We start from the raw sequence: 17,477 nt of genomic DNA on the forward strand, positions 1-17,477 counted from the left end.
AGTTCCTTTAAAACACCAAGTTCTTTTTTTTTTTTTTTTTTTTTGAGACAGAGTCTCACTCTGTTGCCCAGGCTAGAGTGAGTGCCGTGGCGTTAGCCTAGCTCACAGCAACCTCAAACTCCTGAGCTCAAGCGATCCTCCTGTCTCAGCCTCCCGAGTAGCTGGGACTACAGGCATGCGCCACCATGCCCGGCTAATTTTTTCTATATATATTTTTAACTGTCCATATAACTTCTTTCTATTTTTAGTAGAGATGGGGTCTCACTCTTGCTCAGGCTGGTCTCGAACTCCTGAGCTCAAACGATCCGCCCACCTCGGCCTCCCAGAGTGCTAGGATTACAGGCGTGAGCCACCGCGCCCGGCCAAAACACCAAGTTCTTGCATGCAAACCTTCACCTTGCCCCGTCCCAGGTGGGGTGGGGTTAGCGAGGAAGCGAGGGCGGGGTGGGGGAACACCTACCGGGCAGGGAAGACCGCTGACGCTGTGGCGGGGCTCTGGTGATCAGAGACGGGGAGATCATCACTGCGGCCCCGGGAGGCCACCGGGTTTCGTGGGCCTCGGGGGACTTGCGGGGCTGGTAGGACTTATGGGCCTTGCGGGGTTTGGGGGGTGCGTGAGGCTCATGGGGCTCGTAGGCTGCAAAGGGGTCCTGGAGGTCCTGGGGCGCGCGGGGCTCGTAGGGTTCGCTGGGCTCGGGTCCGTGAGGCTCGTAGGGCTCGTAGGGCTCGTAGTGTCCATGGGGCTCGTGGGGCTCGTAGGGCTCGTAGTGTCCATGGGGCTCGTGGGGCTCGTACTGTCCGCTGGACTTGCGGGGCTTGACGGACTCCTCACGCCCCTTGCGCTTGTCTCTCCGGTCTTGCTCACCGGCCTTCGCCGGGTCCTCGAATTCCTCCTCAGACTCCCCCAGCTCGTGCGCGTTGAGGATGTTGAGCACAAGGGGCCTGTGTAAGACTTCGGGGCCAGCGGACACATCTGTCGTCTCCTGCCCATCTGTCACTTCGGTCAGCGGGGAGGAACCTGAAAACTCTTGGCTCTCCATTCCTGCCAGAAGCTTCCGCGGCGCGAGCCGTTCACCCTCCCTGCTGGGGGCCACGCGCTCTCGACTCCTCGCGCGGCGGGACACGGAGGGGGCCGGGCCCGCCCCGCCCTCGGCCCCGCCCCGTGGCCCCGCCTCCGGCCCCGCCCCGTGCGTCATCCCGTTGCCAAGGGGACGCGCAGCTCGCCGGCGGGGTTGGGGCGCAACCCCGGGCAGAGAAAAGCCCCAGACCCGTCAGCTGAGACAGGGGGCGGGGTGCTGTGTCAAGGGCGCGCACTCTGGCCTGTTCTCAGTCGCCGAGGCCCTCGGGGCAGAACATGGCAGCTTCCAGTCTGGGCCACAGAGCCAGGTCTCTGTTGGGTTTCAGAGATTCTGCATACACGCATTTGTCCCCTAATCATGCTGGGAGGGGATGCTGAGACGGACAGCGTTGCAAGGCCCTCAATCACTAATTCTCATTTCTGTCAGTTTCTAGTGTAAGGCTGGTGGCGGGCACCCCCCCCTCCCTAATGAAAAAAAGAAAAAGCCCATGAGACCTGCCGAGAACAATACCTGCTAGGCCCAGCTGAGTTAAAAGACTAACCACACGTGGATGGTTACCCTGACAAGGGTCTCGGCTCCTGGAGTGCACCCATACCACCAGCCTCTCCTATTTCTCCACACCTGCCCTAAAACTGCAAAGGAAAATTCCTTCCTCTCCCCGCCGTAAATCTTTCCGCCAAAGAAACCCCCACCCCGAGCCCTAAAAAACATATATAAGCCCACTCAGACTTCTGGGCGGGGCGGCTTCTCAGGTATCTCTCTCTCTCCCCGCCCCCGGACCTGGGAACCTCGCCTGGACCCCTCTCTTGGGACCCGTTACCCTCACCCAGAAGCGCCCCAATAAAGCCTCTTTACTTATCCCTTTCAACTCTGCTCATCTTTCTTTATCTGGTGCCAGCCAATCCAAAAAACCTTACATCTAGTAAATGCACAGCAATCAGAATGACGGTTGTGGGGGCGGGGAGAGCAACACCAGTATGACGTTCTGCATAAGCTTCACATTCAGGAAGAGTCTCAAAGTTAGCTTTTTTACTTTATCTCCACATGAAGGTCTACACACAATCACAAAGAAACATTGACAGGATTAAAAGAAGAATATATTCATCTACAATTCGTGTCTCATTACAGGGCAAACCATCTACTGAAGTGTGCTATAAATCATTGTTTTTCAAAGCCTGTAATTATCACGTGAACAGCACAACTGTGTGCTGTGCATGTGTTAATTTTGTTGACTGTGATACCTTTTAAATATAATATAACACAATTTTTGTAACTCTGTTTTTGATACACGTCCCTCTGGTTTTTATCATTGCTATTTAATACCAAGAGATTTTAAAAACGTAAATGGCCTGGGCCTCTCTCAATTCCCGAGGGGCGCTTTCAGCTGATGTTCTGCCTGGCAGTGCAGCAGAGGCGTACAGAAGCAGTGGAGTTTCAGTGACCTGTTTATTTTCAAGGGAAGGGACCAGAGGGGTTAAGGAATAAGTCATCTGTTAAAGTATACAGTAAACCCCTTTTGCATGTTACCGGGTACTCCTTGGATATACTTTGTCTCGTAGATGTGAAAAGTTAAAAGAGAAATATTTTGGATTGTGGCTGTTATTCAGAATGGAACTTGGAAGTTTATTCTAGGTTATACATATATGAATCAGAAATCTCCTTCAGACTCACTTTGATATGGACATATGCAGTACTGTACAGTGATTCAAGATGTATCCCCCAAAACTTGGAAAAAGGAGAAATGAAGCTACCCTCAGAGAGTTTTTTTTTTTTTAGACAGAGTCTCACTCTGTTACCTGGGCTAGAGTGCTGTGGCGTCAGCCTAGCTTACAGCAACCTCAAACTCCTGAGCTCAAGCAATCCTCCTGCCTCAGCCTCCCCAGTAGCTGCCAGGGACTACAGGCATGTGCCACCATGCCTGGCTAATTTTTATACATATTTTTAGTTGTTCAGTTAATTTCTTTCTATTTTTCGTAGAGACAGGGTCTCACTCTTGCTCAGGCTGGTCTTGAACTCCTGAGCTCAAACGATCCTCCCGCCTCGGCCTCCCAGAGTGCTAGGATTACAGGCGTGAGCCACTGTGCCTGGCCTTTTCCAAACATTTTTGACCTGCAGTTTTTAAATCTGTGGATGTAGAACCCACAGATACGGAGAGCCGACTATATATATGCCATACATAGAGAAAATAGGAAATGGCTTATCTTTTATTTGAAAGAGAAAGCCTTTGGCTTTAAGCCTGCCATTCAACACTCCCTGATGACATTTCGATCATGAGCTGCACAGTGGGCCTGTTCCTGGTCACTGCACTTCTGCAGCTAACTGTGCAATCAAGTCTTTGGCATCTTGCATGGTGGAAGGTATCTCTGAGCCATTCTTAGTCAGGTGGGTTCCAAACAAGAACATCTTCCTGTCATTTCCCACCTCAGATAATGCCAAAGCTTCATGGATATCTGTAATGTGATAGGCTGTTTCAAGATCCTTCATCCAGCATGGAAAAAGAATAGGAAAAAGTTGGTTATTTTGTAATCCTTTTGGATAGATACATTTATTACTCTTATTTATTGCTCTCAGTGACTCCACCATTTTAAAAAAAATTTTATTATTATTATTTTTGGAGACAAGGTCTTGCTTTTTTGCCCAGGCATGAAGGCAGTGGTGTGATCATAGCTCACTGCAGCCTCAAACTCCTGGGCTCAAGTGATCCTCCTGCCTCAGCATCCTGAATACCTGGGACTACAGCTGCACCCCACCATACCTGGCTAATTTTTCTATTTTTTGTAGAAATGTGGTCTCAGTATGTTGATCAGGCTAGTCTTGAACTCCTGATCTCAAGCAATCCTCCTGCCTCGGCCTCCCAAAGTGCTAAGATTACAGACATGAGCCACCACACCCGGCCTGACTCCACCATTTTAATACAGATGATATTGTGACCCATTATTATGACCCCAGTGGTTGTTTGAACATAATATTTTCATGAGAATTAAGTTTTAGGGGATCATTTTTAAATCTCTGGAAATAATCCAATATTGTATCTTTTTTTTTTTTTCCTGTACCCATATGAAGCTATCACATTTCATCACCAGGAGCCTGTGAGGCTTTTCCTGATGTGCTGCACATGGTAACTGGCATGTTGATGACCATCTCTGAATGTTGGTAGTTGCAATATATTGCCTGTTTGAAACCTGAATTTGTTTAGTCCTAGAACCTGTGACAGTGTCAATGGATCTAGTAACATGTAGATGATGTCTCAGGTTAATAAGTTCACTGGTGGAATTGGAGAGGAAGAAATATGAGAGGGAAGGTATTGAGTGGAAGGAGGGCTCCTTATAATGATAAAGCGTATCAGGGATAAATACTCGGTTTATTTCACACTTGCATAATTGTGCTTTAACAGAGGTCAGAACTCAAAGAGTAAAGACAATGGATGATTTTTTGAAAACCCTAATAGAATAACTTGAACCAATGAGTCTCCTAAACCATAAATTAAATATTAATATTTGGGCCAAGGAATATAAACAAAGATATATTAATCTTAAAGTAGAATATTCAAACCTTTCATCATTAAGGCCCAATAAAAGTCATAAATTTGACAACAAATGGCTGTTTATTTAATTTGATGAAGATAAGAGACACAAATCACAAAGGACAGCATTGATAAATCTGACTATTATTTTGTTTTTTTAGAGACTAGGTCTCGCTATATTGCCCAGGCTGGTCTTGAACTCCTGGCCTCCAGTGATCCTCCCGCCTCAGCCTCCCAGAGTGCTAGGATTACAGGTGTGAGCCACCGTGCCCAGCCAGTATTTGTTCTTTTGTGACTGGCTTATTTCACTTAGCATAATGTCCTCAGGGTTCACCCATGTTGTAGCATGTGTCAAAATTTCCTTCCCTTTTAAGACTGAATAATACTCCATTCCATATATACATAACACATTTTGCTTATCCATTCATGGATACTTGGGTTGCTTCCACCTTTTGGCTATTGTGAATAATGCTGCTATGAACATGGGTGTACAAATACCTATTTTAGTCCCTGCTTTCCATCCTTTGAGTATATACCCAGAAGTGGAATTGCTGGATCATATGGGAATTCTATTTTTTAAAATTTATTTATTTTTCTAAGCATTATACCATAAGAAGTGCTATTTTTCATTTTCTGAGGAACTACCATATTGTTTTCCATAACAGCTGCATCATTTTACATTCCCACCAACAGTGCAGAAGGGTTCCAATTTCACCATGGATGTTTAATGTTTTTAAGGCATGTGTGAAATAAATTCAGATCTAATCAATCTAAAGCAAAACAATTCCTTTATACAAGGTAGCCACTCAGCTATTTTGTTGACTTCAATTCAAAAATCAATATATGTTTAATGAAGTAAGTTGAAGACAGATTTGTTGAATTCTTACTATGCACAAGGCAGTAGACTAGGTTTTACAAGGTACACAAAGATGAATAATAGTCTCTACCCTCAAGGAGCTTATAATCCAGGATATCAAATAAATATAAATTGAATATATAGCATATTGTTGAATATCTAGCTATGAAAGGTAGACATTTCTTGTATTAATAAACATACTATTGAGTACAATTTATATTTGTACAGATTTTTACCTGTTTGTTTGCAAACACAACCAGAGGAAGGACTGGGTTTGCTCCAATTAGTTGATGAAGGCATTTCTTTGCTTCAGGCAATCGGTTGTGATCTGCTGAATCCACCACAAAGATTAGCAGCAAACCCTTGGACAGGTACGTTTCCCAGTAGGAACGGAAAGGTTCACTGCCACCAACTACAGAGAACAGTTAAGGAAGAAGACAAAAAAAAAAAAAAAAAAAAATCACAGAAGCATCCACCAAGTGAGTGCACAGGGCACATCTAGATTTCTGGACACTGGACAGGTGTTCTGATAAAAAATACCACCATGTTATAGTGTACTCAATTCTAAGAGTGACCAGAGGAAATTGACATACACATTTGCATATGTAGGAGACAGAAAATCAATTTCACTTTTGTCTATGTTGTCCCTGTACTATTTATTGAATAGTCTCTCCTTTTCCCAGTGGACTTTCCCTCTAGGTCTGTTCATTTGGTCATTTTGTTCATCCTTGTGCCAATACCACACAACCTTAATTTTATAGCTTTATAATAATATTTGATATTTGACAGGACAAGTCCACCTATCTTATTTATTTCTTCACGAGTGCTTTGGATTTCTCCACATTTTTGCTCATTTTCTTAAGAAAATCTTATTGGGATTTCTACTGGAATTGAATGGTATCTAAACATCAATTTGGGGAGAATTAATATCTTTTTGATGTAATGTCTATATATCCATGAAAACTGTATTATGTCTCCATTTATTTAGGTCTTCTCTCAGTGTTTTTCAATGATATCTACCAATTTTCTCCATATAGATAGGTACATTTTTTGTTAGATTTATTTCTATGTAAATTACATTTTTGTTGCTATTGAAAAATGGTATCTTTTAAAAAATTATGTTACATATGTAGTGATAATAGAAATGTAATTTATTTTCTTTTTTTGAGATGGGGTCTCGCTCTGTTACCTGGGCTAGGTGTTTTAGGAGGAAAGCTCTTCAAAGCTATGGTAACATAAATTGAAGTCTCCCCATTCATTTTGCCACTGCTTTTTAGTGCATAAACCATAAGAATTTTAAGATAACTTTAAAATGGTCTATAGAATGCTGATGGAGAGATAAAAAGTTATGTGAACATTATTTCTACAAATAGGCTTATACAATAAAACTTTATTAGTTTATCTTTCATCTCCTCCCTAGCCCTCCACATCCTCCAAGTGTTAGGACATAGCCTACTGCCCCTTATAGATATCACTGAACATCACTGGATGCTACATCCTGAAAAAAGACCACTTAGAAGCTCTGTGGAATTAAGAGAATTTACCTAGATTGATGGCTAAATCTAGCCACTGTGCAGATACATATTTTAAATCTAAAGTTACCAACTTAAACTGCTATTCTTCTTCAGGGTATTGATTCTGACAAAAATCTGGAACACAGTTGGCAGTTAATTCATTTTTGTTGAATATGTTCTACTTGCCAGACATTGTGGAACCAAACAAGCATGGCAAAAGTTACTGTCTAGCTGGCAAGGCAGATCATAAACAAATAAAAATAAAAAGTGAATGCTATTATAAAACTTTATGGAGGAAGCAGAGAATGGGGGAACATATTTAGAAAGAATGATTTGACGGGGCCATTTAAGCTAATACCTGAAGGTTGAGGAGCAAGCCATCATGGGAAGGGAAGGGTGGGGTAGAAAGTATTTCTGATGGAAGGCACACCCAAGAAAGCCAAGAAAGAAGGGAAAGAAAGGAAGAAAGGGAAGGAAAGAAAGGAAGAGAGGAAGGAAGGAAGGAAGGAATGAAGGAGGGAGGGAAGGGAGAGGTGCAATACACTGGAGTAAGGTTAAAGAGGAGGCAGTTTATGAAGGGCCTCCTGGGCCATCACAAAGACTCTGGATTTTATCCCAAGTATGAGATCTCCACCGAAGAGTTTTAAGTTAGCAAATAATGTGCTTAAATGTATCTGTGAAAATACTTCTCTTCATAAATGGATGAAGGCAAAAATAAAAAGGAGACTTCAATAATTTAAGTATGGAGGTTCCAACCCACATGGCGGCAGTGAAAAAGGATGTAACTGATTAATTCAGACAGGCTTTGGAGATAGAAAAATTCATAGCGCTTTACTTGTGGACTGGCGGTGGGGATACAGGAGGAATCAAGGGTGACTCCTAGTTTTCTGGCTGGAGCAAGTTGATGGTTGCAGTGCCATCTGTTGACCAGAAGATTATAGGGAAAGGAACAGATATGGGAAAAATCAAGCGTTTTGTTTTGATCATGTTAGGTTTGAGAAGCCAATTGGAAATCGAGGTGGACATGTAAGGAGACATTTGGATATGCTTCAGTTAGACAGATAAATCTGGGAGTCATTAGCATATAGATGGTATTTAATGCCATGAGGATGAATGAAATCATCCAAGGAGAGAATGTAAAGAGAAGACAAGAGGACCTGCCCCAGCTCTGGGTTCAGCAATATTTAAAGAGGTGGTAACTCCAGAAGTACTATTCAGTAGGAGCTTCTAGACTGCCCTCTAGTTTTAAGAAGAGGTTTGAGGCCGGGCGTGGTGGCTCACGCCTGTAATCCTAGCACTCTGGGAGGCCGAGGCGGGTGGATCGCTCAAGGTCAGGAGTTCGAGACCAGCCTGAGCAAGAGTGAGACCCCGCCTCTACTAAAAATAGAAAGAAATTATCTGGCCAACTAAAATATATATAGAAAAAATTAGCCGGGCATGGTGGCGCATGCCTGTAGTCCCAGCTACTCGGGAGGCTGAGGCAGTAGGATCGCTTAAGCCCAGGAGTTTGAGGTTGCTGTGAGCTAGGCTGACGCCACGGCACTCACTCTAGCCCGGGCAACAAAGCGAGACTCTGTCTCAAAAAAAAAAAAAAAAAAAAAAAAAAAGAAGAGGTTTGAGACTCATCTATAATTTCATTTGCAGAGAAAGGAGCACAATATGCTTAGATTGCATGTTTATTTGCAGTAGTGTGGGAAGAAGGAGGCTGATTATAGGACATTACAAGAGGGGTGCCAAAGCCTTCTTCTAAATTCCCCTTTATCACCACTGCAAAATGGAGCAAATAAAAAAAGAAGAAAGTTCTTTTCCCTCACACGGTGCACCCTAGTATTAAACTACACACATTCTAAAAGTCTAGGGAAATCTGATCCAGTGTCAGTTTCTATAAGGACCCAATGTTGGTAACATCACGTATGGCTTAAGATATAATGAAATGTGGCTATCCTGTAACTAACGAGAAAGAGCTTACTCTCCAGGAATTCCATCTGGCTGTCTTCAATGTCGATGCAAACTACATTGAAACCTTGGGTGGGTGCCACACTGTGCTGGACTCTGTTTGAAGCTAGAGAGCAGAGGACACTGGTTTTTCCCGCTCCATCCAGGCCCAACACTAGGATCTGCTTATTTTTCTCCTGTGAAACAAAAGACAAATCAATAAAACCTATGCTATCAGGGCTTTGTTTTCCTGGCTCCTGGCAGTGGGCCTGCCTGGATCCAATAATATTCTTGGAATTGTAAACTGGAACAAAACTTTACAAATATTTCATAAGTCTAGAACAAACTATGCCAATCAGTTAATATTTTCTAATTAGCCATGAGTTATGTCATATTAATCTCATATTCCCTTTCTATCCCCCAGCTCATGGTCAGTCTATCAAATATATATATATCTCAATCAGTATTTATGGGAGGTGCCATAGATCACAGGACCAATTTTCAGACTTTGTTTTGCTTCTTCAATTCATGTCCATTGGAGTTTGTACCAGAATTCAGTTTGTTTGGGGTCTAGGGACCTCCATGGTGCATGTATACAGACTGTGTCACTCAGCACGTAAGTATCTAAGGTCTCATATTATTATTAAACTCTATTGTCTTCACAATTGAATAACTAGATTATAAGATCTTTGGTTCCCCTTTTATACTTTTTAATATAAGTATCATGAGTAAACAAAAAGGCTGACATTACAGAAATTGTTAAACCAGTTCCAATCACAAATGAGTACTTGTTTTAAAAGTTGATGCTAAAACCTGATGAAGTAAAAGTGAGCTTAGAAAGGAGTATTCTACCAACATACTAGCCTTAGAAATTTTTATGGCAAATGATTGAGGGACAAGAAGGGAAGGCTGATGTGAAGGTAGAAACAGAAGGTTCAGAGTGCTCAGAAATGCGGTTTCTAGGGTGCAAATTTTAACGAAAACAATAAATGAGCAACAATACAGCCAGATTGCTCACAGGAATTCAATTGTTTGCCAAACAGCCTGCTAAAGAAGTCTCTCGTGCACAAAAAACACTAGTAATTGTCTTTAATGGCACTGGTTTAGAAATAACAATAATCTTATATATTTTTGCTTGAACACTAAATGTTGACATTAGACATTGACTGGATTTCTGGAAAAAAGTGATTCTAAACAGCATTAGAATGTCTATCCCACTCCCTTTTCTAAAAAGATCTATGTAAAAGTAAGTGTTTTAAGGTCCAGCCTAATAAAGACTTGTGTAGACAGCATGATTTATGAAGGCCATATAGTGAATAACAGAATTTGAAAAAAATTATATATTTGTTCTTGGAGCAAATTCTTGATGGCTTTTAAAGCAAATAGTATTTTCATAGGTGTTTCCTATCTCCATTCACACCTCCTTCCCACTCCCTCCATCTGAGTCTAAATGTTATCGTGCCATTCTGAGAGTGTGTTACGGTAAGGAAGAGAGATGATGCACAAAGGAGATTTCATTGAATGGCTTAAAATTGCATGCTTTAAAGCAATGGTGGCACCGTGTCTGCAGGAGGTGAATTTTGTTCCTCGACAATCTCTACCAGGGACCCCACTCGGGCTACCCCAACACACCTCATGAATTCTAAGATGCTTATTTGTCCCCATGCTTTAATCTCTCTGAAATTAGGATGTTTTACAATCATATATGTCATATTTTGACTGGCAGCATTTTTTCCCCCTTTCTTAGTGGTACCTGAAATAATGGCATCTTAGATCCTAGGAAATATTGTGAGTTAAAAACAATTCCCCACTCCCTTTCCAAACACATTGCTGCCTCAAAGCCCATCCTAAAATCCTGCACTCACCCATGCTTTACAATTTGTTTACATTTTTAGTCTAAAATACGTCCTTCTTCATGTTTATCATTTCCTAAGAAAAGCTGAGATTATTGTAAATCAAAAGTTCATGGCCGGGCACTGTGGCTCATGTCTGTAATCCCAGCACTCTGGAAGGCCGAGGTGGGGGCGGGGGTCGATTGTGCTCAGGAGAAGAACGAGACAAGCCTTAGCAAGAGGGAGACCCCTGTCTCTACCCAAAACAGGAAAAGTTATCTGGGCATGGTAGCACACGCCTGTGGCCCCAGCTACTCAGGAGGCTGAGGCAGGAGGATTGCTTGAGCACAGGAGTTGGAGGTTGCAGTGAGCTACGATGATGCTACAGCACTCCACTCAGGGCGACAGAACAAGACTCTTGTCTCAAAAAAAAGAGAGTCCAGACACAAAATGGGATTCTCAACATTATATGTAGTCTGTGTTTTACCGGAGATCAAATCTCTATTAATCATTCAACCTGTTTAGAACCAGAGAGCAGCTCTGAGCCAAGGAGCCGACTCAGGAACTCCAGGAGCACAGAGACCACCAATGCCCAAACAATGCCTGGTTTCCAAGATACCTCAGTTAAAACTTTGCGACCATCCACTCTGGGCGCTGGTGGTCTGAAAACAACGCAAGCAGCAACCACAGCGCCCACGCGGAAAGGAACCAGAGAGCCCCAGAACACATCCTGCTTAAATTCTGGAACCCAGCCCCTTCTGACAAAGAACGTATTCAACGGAAAGAGAGACTGCGCGCGGGGAGGGTTTGGAGCTGGTTTCTCAGTGTTGTCAGGTGGTCTGTGCACTTGCGTTGAGCGCTGGACGGACTCAGGGGCAAAAGGGTCGTTCCCCGCGAAGACCAACTAAGATCTCTTGTTCCTCTACGCTAGACCCGAGGAGGGTTAGGACACGGGAATGGGAGTAGGGGTGAGGGTGTGCGGGGGGCCGGGGAGGGGAGGAAGGGGCTGGCGTGGGTAGTTCGAAGCTTGGCACATCCCCTTCCGTCCCCAGATAAAAGCCCTCACGGGAGATCCGATCCCTCCCGCGAGGTCGGAGGCCTGGGACGTCACAGAGCCGCTCGGCGCTGAACGCCCACAATGGCCTTGGGGGCGAGGGTCCTGGGCGCCGGGTCTCTTACCAGCGGCTCAAGCGGGGGCCTCGTCAAGGTGCTTATGTTCGTTTCTTCCTTCTCTTTCTTTGTCTCCTTCCCTTGCTCTTTACTCTTTTTCTCTTTATCCTCTTCTTTTCTCATCCTCCATTCCTCCTCCCCTTTCTCTTTCCCCTTCTCCTTTTCTTTTTCCTTAATTTTCTCCACCTCCTTCCTTTTCTCTTCCTTTCCTTTTTCCCTAATTTTCTCCTTCTCCGTCTCCTTTCCCTTTTCTCTCTTCTTCACTTTGCCCCTGTCCATGCCACGGTCCTTGTTTCCTTCCTTCCCCCGCCCCCTCCCGCGCCCCCGCGTCGCCGCGGCGTCCCTAGGTCCCAGCCGGTGTGGCTCCGCCGCGGACGCCCCGCAGAGACGTAGATGCGCACGGCGCAGACCACGCCCGCGGACACCGCCAGCCCCGGCGCGCGCATCCGGCGGTCTCGCGTCTCCCGCCTTGAACCCGGGGGACAGCTCGGCAGGGCGGCTCATCCTTGCAGGAAAAGCTTTCCTAGGCGCCACTCGCTCCGGAGGGCCCACGATAGCGCGATTCCCTCGGGTCAGGCAGGGTGTCTCAGAAACGCCTTCCACGTTGGCCACGTCCCGAGCGACCTTAGCGTCTGACCTCTTCGGCTTCAATCCTGAGCCTGCCCAGCCGATGTGTGGCCGAGACCTGGAGAAATCTTTGGGGCGCCAGAACCCTGCACGTTCCGGGAGAATTCCCGGCCTTCCCCTAGCTCGCACCCATGAACCTGGAAGGCAAGGTCACGTATCTTCCTGCCCTCTGTCCCGTGTAAGCTCCACTAGGAGCGTCTAGAGGCCGTCTAGAGGCCGCTACCAGGGTTGTTGGTTAAGGACAAACAGAGGAACATGGCTGAGTTCCGTTGTTTTAAATTTCTGTTGCATTTCGATTTAAAAAAAATTCTTCTCAAGCTAAAAAGACTGACAGAATCATAGCTGCCAGTAATGCCAGGTATTAAAACCAAAACTAAACAAAATAGTCTGGTCACCCCTAATGATCTACCATGTAGCAGATTACGCACCTGGGGAGCTTTTCAAAGGTGGTGTAATGTTTCTTAAACTGGTTGAGAAGTATCTGGATAGTTCCTTTTATTATCTTGTTAAGCTTAACTCTTTAGTTTAGCTCACAATTTAACACAATTACTTTAGTGCAATAAACTGATTTTCCTTACCAGATCTGTTTCAAATAGACTCGTAAGGAACAATGAATGCATAGCAGGTTCCAGAAGGCTTGAGTGATGCAATAGTTTTTAAGGTTAGTTGTTCTCAGTAGGGTTGAAAATGCTGTGCTTATTAACTTTTAAAAAGGTTTACTCCTGTTTGTTTACACACATACCAACATGATGAATTTTCAGTGGAGTTTAAACTGGTTTCTCTCAATCCCATTAGATTAGTTTTGTGGCTGTACTGGGAGGGGCAGGACACACAATTTTTAAGATTCTTAAAAGAAAATTCTTATATAACACTAACCACGAACTAAGTCCTCCATAAAATGCTAACTCCCCAAACACCTTAATACATATTCACTGCTAGAATATTTTTATTTTAAAATGAACCACAGTGAATGGAGGTATCCATATTGGCTTTTATAAATATATACACACACATATATATGCAAAATATATATATGTCACTGGTTAAAGACCTGTCCAAAAGAGGAAATAATTATTAGAAAGTTAACGTGTTTACACTTGACAATTATAACTCATTTATTTCAAGTTTCAGTTGGTTGCTTATTAATAACACCAATGGTTGCCAATAACAATGACCAAATAGCTATAAATTTTACTGTTGTGCCTTGGGTCCAGGTTTTCAAGGATGGATAATTTTTGCCAAGATTCTGTTGCTTGGTTAAACTAAAAAATGATTATCCTTCACCACAGAAATTTAATAGAATCCCAAATAACAAATTTACTAACAATTATTCATGTTAGTAAACAGAAATAGTAAATATATTCCTATGGGGTATATAGTCACAGAAGAAATAAATATCTGTTACTCTTACTGAAAGACTGTTCTCTGTAGAGCTCAAAATATTAAGCCATAATAAATCATTCTTATTTTAAAAAGATCTCGTTTATATGCTACTGCAGATTCTGATTATGCTATTATAAACAGAAAGGCAGTACCTCATTTCTTATCTTGTAAAGGAGGAAAGCCTTCTTAAAAACTTTGAAGAAGTTTCAGTAGATATGTTTAGAGTCAAACACAGCAGCACTTTATTAACAAGAATGGAATAACATGATCACAAGGAAATACTCTAAGTAAATAAGTCTAAATTAAATGATATCTTGGGCAGCATAGAATGAATACTAACAAGGGTAGGCATCCCAATGTGTCTATCCCGTAGCTGTTCAATGTGAAAGTGCCTTGTAAGCAAGGAAAGACAAGAGCAACATTTACATCACAAATTGACTATAAAATACTTAATAACTTTGAGAAAGGTAATGAATGGTCATAATCCATAACTAGAAAGAGAAGCCATTTGAGTATCTATTAATTGGGCCAAACAGTCCTGTTGGATTTTAATACTCCCTGGTATGGAACCTGGGTACTGATTTCCTCTCTATGTAGGAAGTCAATGTTCATGTTCTAATCTTTCTGATTGAGACAGTCCAAACCCATCTGACCTCAGAACACTGGGTCTAAGAGTCAGTTTCTTGCAACGTTGATATATTTTCCTTGAGTTCTTTCACGGTGCTAAATCAGCATATTACCATAATCTGAAAGTGACTTGGGGCACAAAGGAGCCATATATAAATATGGAAAAGTATCTCACATTCCAGTAATCACATGATGGGGATTTATGGTTAAAATTATTTAAGACAATTACTTTATTTTTCTTGTGGCCACTCAATTAAGTGAAGAACACCAGTGTATTAATAGGGTCCCTTTTTATCACATGATATTTCTAAGTGGATATTTTGGAATGCTCAGAAGATTCCACTTTCAGTCTCCAAAGGCCTAAGACATAATTTAAAGTGGGACTTGAATAGGAACAATTATTTTCAGACTCTGGTTGAAATAGAAGTAGTTTCTGTTTAAATCCTGGGAAACCTTAGCTAACATGCCTTGTTTGTGAAACTGAAAAAACATCAAATCAGCACATGAAGGTAAAGGATGCAACTGATATCAAGGTAGATAAATTTATGCCCAATTATTTTCAGTACTCATAACCTGTGCAAAGCTGGGTGGTACAAGTAGGCCAAATCTCACTAGGCAGAGTTTGAGGAAGATGTTTTCCTATTTGATGCACAAGAAATTATTTTATGAAAATATGGAGATGGAAGATGGAGTAGTTCTGTGCTTCTTGCTGTGTTACCTTTATTACTTTCCTAGTGTCACTGAGACTAGTTTCAAACCAGCCTGCAACAAGAAGGTTCTAATCACCAGCCACCTTTTCCACCTTTCTTCTTTTTCTGTTGCTGTTTCTTTTTTGTTGCTGGAGCCCCTGCAGGTTTCTGATGTCTTGGGGGTATGATGTTACTTGTAGAGGCAGATACTGTTGCTGCACTGCCAGGTCTTGGGGAGGTGGGTGGGCTGCTCACAGTTTTACTGGCATCCCTGAAATTGTCAGATCAGGTAAGTTTTGGTCATTCATATGTTCAACAAAGCAAAAGGCTATAAAAATGTACGTACATGGATTTCACTTATCACCCGTAACACTCTCCTACACACTACTTCTTTTAAGGTGGGTTTCCCAACTCTCTATCCACTTTTCTTTTGAGTAAAATTTTTACTGCTTTATAATGAAAACAAAAAGTAATATATGGCACATGCACGTTTTTAGAAAGCTTAGAAAATAAAGAAAAATTTTAAAATGACATATAATCCTATAATGTAGAATTCATTAACATTTTTAATACTTTTCTAGTCACATTATTTATTTATATCTAGAATATGTATTTAGTTAAATGACTAAGTGTACTTAATTTCTTTCTGAAACTAGTTTTTCTTTTACTTTTTAGAATACAATCAAATAGTTTATTTACAACAGAATATGATTATGCCAGAAATATATTCTTTCCTTTACATAAGCATATTGTAAACACTTATCAAAGATGTATCACTATACTTCTCATACTTAAAATATATTAACAAATTCTCACTAACAGCCTTGAGTCGATCTCAGAAAAAAACAACTATGTTCTAAGTGACCTCAATTGTGGAGCAATGACTTACAGTTCAGATGAAGCTCCTGCAGTTGCTCCCTGGGTCCCTTTTCCAATCTGATCCTTCTTTTTACCCTTCTTTCTTCCTCGGTAATAAGAACGTTCCCGCATTGGGAGCCATCTTTCTGGATCTGGGGTAACCTTTGGGTCATAATTCTTGGGCAGTTTTCCTGCATAACAATTGACAAAGAAATAAAAGATGTGTCCATAATATATTCAAGATAGTTTGTTTAAATAATGTGTCCAAGCCTAGGAATAAATAACAATAAAACTGAAATAAATCTGGTAAAGTTTTATTTGTATAATCTAGCAGGAGAAAAGGCCTTATTTCTAAGCATGACACAAAATTCAGAGGCCATAAAGGAAAAGATTTCACAGATATATTTATATAAATATTTTTAAATTTTCATTTGATAAAAGACATATTTCTAAGAAAATAAATTTAAAATGTATATACTATATAATAGAGTGGATTAAAATCCTTAATATAGAAAGAATTCTTGCTAATCAATATGTAAATCAAAGAAAAATGGCACAGTTATAGTTAGAATACACCAGGAGAAATAAAAGTCATTAATTCTCTGAATAGTTGTTCAACCTAATTAAAAATGAGAAGGGTAAAAAAATTCTATCAAACTTCCAATATTAAAAGCAGTAATATTCAGTGTTGGTGAAATGATAAGAAACACTCAAAACACTACTGGCAGAAGTATATACAGCCTTTGTGGAGAGCAATTTTTTTTTTTTTTCAGAGACCGGGTCTATGTTGCCTGCCCAGGCTGGTCTTAAACTCCTAGCCTCAAGTGATCCTGCCACCTCAGCCTCCCAAAGTGCTGGGATTACAGGTGTGAGCCATCACACCAGGTTACTTTTTTCTGCTTTTTTGTAGAGATCAGGTCTCCCTATTGCCTAGGCTGGTCTCCAACTCCTGGCCTCAAGCAATCCTCCTGCCTCAGCCTCCCAAAATGCTGGGATTACAGGCATGATCCACTGTGCCCAGCTGTAGAAAAGATATTATCAATAAAATTCTGGATGTTGGAAAACAGATGGAGTGGTAATAAACTTAGCTAAGACTTGGGAAACCTGTATCCTAAGATGGCAGTGGGCAAAATCAAGAAACAATGGGATTCATCCCACAGACTCCCCAAAAACTCAGGAATAGGTAGGTGGGCCCAGGGACAACTGACTAGGTGAAGCCCAAGCATGGTAATTCCACCCATTCTTGCCAGAGATTTAAACACAGTCCAAACCAAGCAATGCAGGGTATTCCCCTGGTTAATGGTTCGCGGCTGGACACTGACCTATGTTGTCCTAACCAGATTAATGAGAAAGGCTTGCCAAGTCTAGAGAGGCCCTCTTTATC

At 42.1% G+C, this 17,477-nt stretch overlaps 3 protein-coding genes across 4 annotated transcripts in view; all 3 read right to left on the bottom strand.

Annotated features, from left to right (window-relative positions):
- The window catches only part of SPMAP2L (sperm microtubule associated protein 2 like), a 38,863-nt gene extending 37,823 nt beyond the window's left edge, over positions 1 to 1,040 (bottom strand). Inside the window, exon 1 of the mRNA XM_069456993.1 lies at positions 461 to 1,040. Coding sequence (XP_069313094.1) covers positions 461 to 1,040 — 580 coding nt within the window. The remainder of the gene's footprint in view (positions 1 to 460) is intronic.
- Positions 1,041 to 3,191: 2,151 nt separating this feature from the next.
- Positions 3,192 to 12,210, bottom strand: ARL9 (ARF like GTPase 9). Its single transcript, XM_069458056.1, has 4 exons — positions 11,919 to 12,210; positions 8,942 to 9,104; positions 5,695 to 5,870; positions 3,192 to 3,557 (listed from the first exon to the last, which is right to left on the bottom strand). The coding sequence occupies exons 1-4, from the start codon at positions 12,186 to 12,188 to the stop codon at positions 3,378 to 3,380; spliced, it is 789 nt and encodes a 262-aa protein (XP_069314157.1). The 5' UTR covers positions 12,189 to 12,210; the 3' UTR covers positions 3,192 to 3,377.
- Positions 12,211 to 14,273: 2,063 nt separating this feature from the next.
- Positions 14,274 to 17,477, bottom strand: part of SRP72 (signal recognition particle 72) — a 28,740-nt gene continuing 25,536 nt past the window's right edge. For both annotated transcript variants that reach the window (XM_069458434.1, XM_069458433.1), the window contains 2 exons: positions 16,125 to 16,284; positions 14,274 to 15,506 (listed from right to left, as the gene is read on the bottom strand). In XM_069458434.1, the coding sequence (XP_069314535.1) occupies positions 15,329 to 15,506; positions 16,125 to 16,284 (338 nt within the window). In that variant the 3' untranslated portion in view covers positions 14,274 to 15,328. The remainder of the gene's footprint in view (positions 15,507 to 16,124; positions 16,285 to 17,477) is intronic.

Source organism: Eulemur rufifrons, chromosome 24, assembly GCF_041146395.1.
Source record: "Eulemur rufifrons isolate Redbay chromosome 24, OSU_ERuf_1, whole genome shotgun sequence".
In the NCBI taxonomy this organism is placed as follows: domain Eukaryota; kingdom Metazoa; phylum Chordata; class Mammalia; order Primates; family Lemuridae; genus Eulemur; species Eulemur rufifrons.

Excerpts from the sequence above, each read along its gene's own strand:
- ARL9 (XM_069458056.1), bottom strand. The coding sequence starts at position 12,188 with ATGGACAGGGGCAAAGTGAAGAAGAGAGAAAAGGGAAAGGAGACGGAG. Across the intron at positions 9,105-11,918 it reads GGCCCCCGCTTGAGCCGCTG|GAGAAAAATAAGCAGATCCT; the intron begins GTAAGAGACCCG and ends TTTGTTTCACAG. Across the intron at positions 5,871-8,941 it reads CCAGATGGAATTCCTGGAGA|TTGGTGGCAGTGAACCTTTC; the intron begins GTAAGCTCTTTC and ends TGTTCTCTGTAG.